This window comes from Heteronotia binoei, chromosome 7 (assembly GCF_032191835.1).
Source record: "Heteronotia binoei isolate CCM8104 ecotype False Entrance Well chromosome 7, APGP_CSIRO_Hbin_v1, whole genome shotgun sequence".
In the NCBI taxonomy this organism is placed as follows: Eukaryota; Metazoa; Chordata; class Lepidosauria; order Squamata; family Gekkonidae; genus Heteronotia; species Heteronotia binoei.
Genome location: NC_083229.1, coordinates 545,731 through 553,716, shown reverse-complemented (window position 1 = coordinate 553,716; position 7,986 = coordinate 545,731). Strand labels below are relative to the sequence as shown.

The 7,986-nt window shown below is 59.2% G+C and overlaps 1 protein-coding gene across 1 annotated transcript; it reads left to right on the top strand.

Annotated features, from left to right (window-relative positions):
- Positions 1–1,223: 1,223 nt before the first annotated feature.
- Positions 1,224–7,465, top strand: LOC132574795 (microtubule-actin cross-linking factor 1, isoforms 6/7-like; the record flags this gene model as incomplete). The annotated part of the gene is made up of 5 exons (XM_060243029.1): positions 1,224–1,411; positions 1,905–2,059; positions 6,630–6,704; positions 6,976–7,093; positions 7,353–7,465. Coding segments are annotated over exons 1-5 (558 nt in total), but the record flags the coding sequence as incomplete, so codon positions are not given.
- Positions 7,466–7,986: the final 521 nt, after the last annotated feature.

The window sequence follows — 7,986 nt, the reverse complement described above, 5'->3', positions numbered from 1 at the left end:
TACCTGAGCTGGGTGATTCCTGTCCAGGGCATGACTCCTCTCCTAGAATCCTAGAGTTGGAAGGGATCTCCAGGGTCATCAGCCCCCTGCACAATGCAGGAAACTCACAAATACCTCCCCGCCCCCGTTTAAAAAAAAAAAAACCCTCCAGAATCCCTGTCCAAACTGGCCTGGAGAAAAATTGCTTCTTGACCCCAAAGTGGCCGTCAGCATTTCCCTGGGCATGTCAGAAAGGGCCACAGGAACTAAGCACTGAGGCAGCCCTTCCTGCCCTCCTTCTCCTGATCTGCCCAATTCACAGGATCAGCCTTGTGGTCAGATGGCCCTCTAGCCTCTGCTTCAAACCCTCCACGGAAGGAGAGCCCACCCCCCACCTCCCCAGGAGGAAGCCTCTTCCACTGAGGAACTGCTTGAATGGTCAGGAAGTTCTTCCTAATGCTGAGCCGGAAACTCTTTTGATATAATTTCAACACGCTGGTTCTGGTCCTACCTTCTGGGGCCACAGAAAACAATTCCACACCCTTCTCTAGATGACAGCCCTTCAAGTACTTGAAGATGTGATCCTATCACCTCTCAGCCACCTCCTCTCCAGGCTAAATATCCCCAGCTCCTTCATAGGACTTGGTCTCCAGACCCCTCACCATCTTCATCACCTTCTTCTGGACCCATTCCAGCTTGTCTAGATCCTTCTTAAAATGTGGTGCCCAAAACTGAACACAAGACTCCAGCTGAGGTCTTCCCAGAGCAGAGTAAAGCGATACCATCACATCATGTGATCTGGACACTAGACTTCTGTTGATACGGCTCAAAATTGCATTTGCCTTTTTAGCCACTGCATCACACTGCTGACTCACGTTCCACTAAGACCCCGAGATCCTTTCCACACAGACTACTGCTAAGACAAGCCTCCCCCATCCTCTAACGACGCAGGGCTCTCTGTCCAGGAGCGGGCAGAGCCGCCATCACCTCCCCCCACCGTGTCTCTCCCCCCACAGGGCGACGCTCAGCCGGGAGACTCTCCCAGAGGGCTCCTGCTGTGCCCCTGGACGATCTGGAGCTGCAGAGCCCCCTCCTGGCGCAGCTGGTGCGACGCTGGCAGCAGCTCTGGCTGCTGGCCCTGGACAGGCAGTATCGGCTGGAGAACGCCCAACAGCACCTCCGAGAGGCGAGGCCAGGAACAGGACGGGAGGGGAGGGGAGGGTCGCCCTTCCAAAGGCCTCTCTCATTCACTCTCTCGCACTCCCACAGCTGGAGGAGTTTTCCCACTTCGACTTTGCCGTCTGGCGAAAGCGATACCTGCAGTGGATCAGCCAGATGAAGTCTCGGGCCCTGGACGTGTTCCGGGGCATCGACAGGGACCAGGATGGGCGGGTCAGCCAGCAGGAGTTCATTGAGGGCATCCTCTCCTCCAGTGAGTGCGGCCCTTGAGCTGCAGCAGGGCTGGACCCGCTGCTGGAATGGCTCCTGTTGCCCCCCTGCCCGATGCTGTTGACGAGGAGGGGACCCCTCCCCTGTGCTGAGGGATGGAATGAGTCACACATGCCCCAGTCTCCTGCTCTCCTGGCTGGTTGGCAAGGGGCTCTCTCCAGGCTCTTGGGCTTTGGAATGGCCCTTGAACCCCTCCCTCCCTCCCTGCCTTGATTCAACTCCCTCCCTCCCTTCCTTCCTCCCTCCCACCCTTGATTCCTCTCCCTCCTTTCTTTCCTCCCTCCCTCCCTTGATTCCTAACCTTCCCTCCCTTCCTTCTTTCTTTTCTCCCTTCCTCCCTCCCTTCTACCTTCCCTCCCTTGATTCCTGTCCCTCCCTCCCCCTCCCTCCCTCCCTCCCTTCCTTCCTTCCTTCCTTCCTTCCTTGATTCCTGTCCCTCCCTCTTTCCTCCCTCCCTCCCTTCCTTCCTTATCCAGGATTTCCCACCAACGTGCTGGAGATGAGTGCCGTGGCCAGCATCTTTGACCTGAATGGGGACGGCTACATCGACTACTGCGAGTTTGCCAGCGCGCTGCACCCCAGCCGGGACCTTCTGCGGCGGAAGGCTGATGCTGACCAGATCCAGGATGAGGTACAGGCTGAGGGTGGGGGAAGAGCTGAGTTCAGATTCTAATGGATTCTGCTCCATGGCAAGGAGGAAAAAGAGGGGCAATAGCAGTGGAGCCAGCCCTGGTCTTTTCCTTCTTTGCAAGAGAATTGGAAAGAAAAGCCCTAAACTTCCTATCAGAAGCAGACACAATTAAGATTTCCCCCAGCAAAGAATCCAGCTCTTCAGCCGGAAGGTGGGGGGCGGGGGGCAGGATTCTGTCTCCTTCCATTGTCCTCTGCCTTCTTTTGTGCTTCGGGAAGGGCTCACTCCTAGGCTTTGGGGTGGAACTGTGGCCTCCAAGGCCCATGCCAGGGGCTCAAACTGGCTGCCTCCTCCGGGGAAGACGCAGAAAGGAGGGCCTGGGCAGGAGCTGCTCTGGCTCAGCTAGGTGGAGGTGCCTGGGAGGGGGAGGCACTGATGCCATCCTCAAAACCCAGCACTTGCGCCCACTTCCTCGGGCCTTCTGTGGCCCAGGGCGAGAGAGCTGTGAAGGGCATCATTCAGCCTGGAGGGGGGGGCATCCCTCCAACCTCCCCTGAACTCGAGTGGCCTTCCCAGTGCAGTTCTTCCATAGAAGACATCAGGGGGAAGGAGACTTCAAAGACAATCCCTTTTCTGCACGACCAGGGGTGGGGGGGGGGGGCTGGAGAAACAAGGAAAGTGAGCAGTGAGGCTTCACACTCTTTCCAGACCACACCCACCTTTTGTTGGGCACCTTCAGCTGTGGCGTTTTGGATGTGACCTCTTGGGTGTGTGGAGCAGTGACCAGCCGAGCCTTTCTGGCCAAGGGCTCCTCTCAGAAGCCGCTCCTCACTTACTTGCTTCCTGTGGCGGCAGCAGCCTCTTCCTCAAGCATCCTTCCACCGCCCCCCCCCCAGCAGCAAACATTCACTGGTTCAGCCCATCTGCTCAGAGGCAGGGTCCTCACTGCTGGTAACTCTCCTGGAGACCCCAACCCCCAGCTGCTGGGAACGTCTTCTCTGCTCCCCCCGGCCTCCTTAGGGGCCCAGGATGGCTGCTTTGCCTGCACACCCAGAACCCAAGGGGGCAGGCAGAAAGGGGCGGGGTTGTACCCACCGGATGGGGCAACGGTATAGGGTGCTCCCTGAAGAGGTGTCCTCTTTTTCGAGGACAGGTCGTCTGTTTTGGTGGATTCAGCAAACGCAAATAAAGCAGAACACAGTGGAAGATTCCAAACAAAACAACAAAGCAACTGTGTAGCCAAAACAAATCACTTAGTATCTTTAAAAAGTTTGCTTGAAAAACTTTCTATACAAAAGTGTCCTTTGCAGTTCAAAGTGCCAAAAGGCACCACATAAATAGTCTTGAAGTCCAGAAACTTGTAAGAAACCACTAAGGGTGGTCAAACCAAGGCTGCTTCAAACATGAACGGAACGGTGGAAACGTATTCAGAGGATGCCAGTGACACGGCGTCCCGCAGCCCTCTTTCTCCCTTTGGAAGGCATCCTCTGAACATGTTTCCACCGTTCCGTTCATGTTTGAAACAGCCTTGGTTTGACCACACCTTAGTGGTGTGGTCAAACCAAGTGTTTTTTTAAAAGTTTACAAAACCTTAGTGGTTTTTTACAAGTTTCTGGACTTCAAGACTATTTATGTGGTGCCTTTTGGCACTTTGAACTGCATAGGAAAGTTTTGTATAGAAAGTTTTTCAAGCAAACTTGTTTAAGATATGGGCAGCCCAATCCAGACAAACGTGACGGCCAACTGTGGTGTAGCTACCGCGCCGCTAATACACTTCCTGAGGACTTCGGCACGCTGGAGTGTGGGGAGGGGAGAGTCATAGCTTGCCGTGAGGGAGACGGTCACCATGGCAATGCCGCTGGTGGAAGCACGGAAGGGAGGTGGAGGCAGTCGGACAGGAGGGCCAGCCCACCCCCCCACCCCATTGGCCAGTCCTGGCACATGCATCACGGCTCATGACAGTCAGGGATGGGGAGAGGCGGCCCCAGAGAGGCTTAGCCATCCCCAACCCGTCCCCAAACAGAGAACAGAGCCAATGATGGGCAGACCATCACAGGCAAAGGAGAGACATCCCACCAACACGGGGAGGGAACAGGAGTGAGGCTGGGCATGCGCACACGAGAAGCCTGGCTTGGTGGCGAGGCGGGAGTGGGGGCGAGACAGGCCCACACGGGACCACGGAGAAGCCGTCCATCGCCTCACACCCTCCCGCTGTCAGAGACTCTGCCAATGGCAGGCAGGCAAGCAGGAAGTACCAAGTGCAGGAGTTCGCTATCATAGACAGCGGCTGGAATGTGTGTCTGGGAGTGAGCAGCCCAGCAGCAGACACCCACCATTCACCCAGAGACCCCCTGTGTTGCCCTGACGCCCCCCGCCATGTGCACGGAACACCTCCCCCGGGAGCTGCAGAGCTCAGAGTGTGAGTACATCAGCTGCAGAACTCTGAGTTCACTTCATCAGTCCCCCCCACACAGTGCCCTGCTGAGGGGCGGCATTCTCCTCACCTGTCCAGGCATGCGGGGGGCAGCATGGCGGCTCATAGACCGCCCCCCCCCCAACACCAAGTCTGCCCACCCTCCCAGGCATTCCCTCGGAGAGGCCACTGACGGGGGGGGGGGGGGGCGGGTTGCTCAGGGAACATGCAGCAGATGCCAAGCAGGAGAGACAACAGAGGGCACAGCTCAGACTTTATTTTTCCGGAACAGAGTGCACCAGTCTCCCTGGCGCGCGCTGGGCAGTCTCGCTGTGGGTGGGCTCCATTCCGAGCGGCAGGCAGAAACAGCTGAGGGAGTGGGGGGGGGGCAGTGGAGCAACACACGCAGAAGCCTGTGTTGGAGTCCCACCTGCAAAATGGAGATAGAGGTCAAGAGCACCTGCAGGGGTGGCAGCTGGAAGAGCAGGCTGCATTTCAGCAGGGTGCTCTCTTAAAGGGACAGTCTCTGAACCACCTCTCTGCAATGGGGCAGCTGCCACACACATACAACCCGTGCCCTGCCAGGGGTTGGGAACATGGCCGAGGGCAGACCAAGGGAAGGGAGCAGGCGGCAGCCCAGGGGAGCGGGGTCAGCAGACGCCCCCTGCTGGAGCACACTGCCTGCTTCAAGTGCCAGAGACGCTCGCACACCAAGCGGTCGACAGTGAGGGGAGGGGGAGGCTGGGGGGGGGCAGTGGAACTTACCCAGCCATGGGCGACAGTCCTCGCATGCAGAGCCCGGAACCTGTGGAGACATGGAAACGAGCAGTTAGCCCCAGGATAGAGACCTCTCTCTCCCCCTCGCAAGGCAAAGATACCGTCAAAGCAACCACACAGTGCATAACCCGTCACCAATGTGCCTGCCTGTTCCTCCCCCTGTATGGCCGGGAGCTCGCCAGCAGAGCTTCCCACCACTCACTCCTCTCCCTAGCAACTGAGTTGTGTGAGGCCAGAGTGGAAGTATTTCTGGGAGGGGAGACCGCAATTGGGTGCTGGGGAGGGGGCTCGTCAGCCTGAGGCATGAGAGGATTGGTGAGGCAATCACGCCACTCCCTAAGGGATTTGTGAGCTTCCACAGTGGTGGAGGCGACCTTTGTTTTTGGTTTCAACGAGTGCCTATGGGACACGCTGCTATTTTTGCCGGCGTGAAGTAGCACTTCTCGGGGGGGGGGGGATGTCATGGACCAAACTGCTCAGGAAGCCGCCTAAGCCTGGCCGCGCCCCCAACTCCACCCCCTCCTTTGCCTGAATGCCACGCTCCGCCTCACTTCCGCCCACGCTTGGACACAGCCCTCAGGTGCCGCTGCCCTTGGACAGAGCGGCGTTTGGGCAGCCCCCCACCCACATAACTCCCTCCCACTCTGGCGGCGCCGGTCATACGTCAGTGCGAACCCTTCCTGCACCCACGTAGCGGCTCTTCGGCTCCCAAAAGTCTTTCCGCCCCCCTCTCTGGATTGTGCTGCTAGTGATTTGTTTTGGCTACACAGCTGCTGTATTGTTTTCTTTGGTGGATTCAGCAGCAGCAGTGTGGGCCTGCAGCAGCAGGAGAGAGTGTGGGTCCAGGGGCGCCTTGAAGCCCTACAGAGATTCCTTCTGGGCCTGAGGCTTTGGGGGCAGGGATAGGAACGCATCTGCCTGGAGTCAAGGTCTGTTGGTCTTCAAGGAGCCCCCAGACTCACACTTTGTCTTCTCTTTTTGGTGTCTGCCCTCTTTGGGGCTGTTTTTTAATGATGAAAATGTCTTCCTTGCTGGGTTGGAAGGTTAGGGCAATTCCAAGCAAGCAGAAAGGATCGCAGCGCAAATAGTGGGGGGAGATTTGTGGCAGTGATCACTAGTTGGACATGGCCAGTCATGACCTCTGTCCTCTGGCTGGCAGGCGGGCGGGTGGGCACCTCCGGGTGTGATGGGGATTGACAGGGGGTGGATGAGCTGGCGCAGTGGCACAGGGGAACCAGTTGGGGTGCACCACCCCCTGGAGTGGGGGGCCTGGCCGGCTGGGCTGCCTCTCCCCCTTTTGAGGAAGCAGGGCACTCTGCCTGGGGAGGGGGGGCAGCAGTGGAAGCAACAGGCCTCCCTCCTCCTCTGCTTGTCTTCCAGGTGAACAGACAGGTGTCCCAGTGCAGCTGTGCCAAGCAGTTCCAGGTGGAACAGATCAGTGCCAACAGATACCGAGTGAGTGCTTGCCCAGCACCCCTGCCTTGGTGCTGGGGGTGGGGGGAGCTGGCTGCTGGCCTCCCTGGGGGGGGGGCGTGGGAGTCAAGGCTGGTGAGTCAGTGCTGGGGAGTGGGGAGTCAGGCAGAGGGAAGACCTCTGGGCCCCCACCTGGTGGCCTTCTGGGAGCTGGGAGAGCCCCTCTTTTTGGGGGGTGGAAAGGGCAAACTCTGCCCAGCAGGGGGCTACCCATTGCTTCTTCCCCTGCCAACTCCCCCCCTCCCTTCTGCAGTTTGGGGAGTCCCAGCAGCTGCGCCTGGTCCGGATCCTGCGCAGCACCCTGATGGTGCGAGTTGGGGGAGGCTGGGTGGCTCTGGATGAGTTCCTGGTCAAGAATGACCCCTGCAGAGGTGAGTGGGGATGGGGGAGGGGAGGGGGCTGGGGCCCTTCCTCTGAGGGAGACAGCCCCTGCTGGGTCTCCCCGCTTTTGACAGAAGACACATGGGGAGCCTTGCCCTCCCTCTGCCCTCTCCTTTGGGCTTCTGGGGAGGCTAGCAGTGGGCCTCCTCCCCCCCCCCGGCAGGTCCTTTAGGACCATCCCATCCCACCCCCCTCCCCACCCCACTCCCTTCCTGCTGGCAGAGAGTCACTCCCCCCCCTCTCCCCCAGTGAAGGGCAGGACCAACATGAAGATCAACGAGAAGTACCTGGCCCCCGACTCCTCCTCCTCCTCCTTGGCGTGTCAAGGGCCCAGCAGCCCCTCCTCTGCCCCCAGCTCCAAGGGTCCTTCCCCCGGCCTCTCCATGGCCAGCCTCTGCAGCAGCAGTGCCTCCGCCCCCAGCAGCCCCCTCCCCAGGAAGGTAGGTGGCTCTCCTTCTCTGCTTCACTCAGGCTCCTCCAAGGGCCTGGAAGTTCTCCCTTCCTCCAGCCCCGAGAGAGGGGGTGTGGGTCAAGGGCGGGGGGTGGGGAGAGCGTGACTGTCCCAGGGTTGCTCAACCATGGGAGGACCCTGGCCCTGCCCCCCAGCCACTGAGGCAGGCCACCTCTCCTTGCAGCTCACCTCTTGTCTTTGCTTCCAGTGTGTCCTGCGCAGAACACGCTCTGGGGATCGGAGCCTCCCTCCCCGCAGCTCTCTGGTGGTGACGGAGAGCCTAGAGCAGCTGGCCTTTGCCAGCACAGCACAGGATGAGGCCAGTCTTCCCGCCGAGGCCCTTCCTCCAGGTGAGCACTCTGCACCAGGCAGGGAGGCAGCCAGAAGTCTGAGCTTCCTTGCCCACGCTGGCCAGCTGCCCCCTGGACAGAG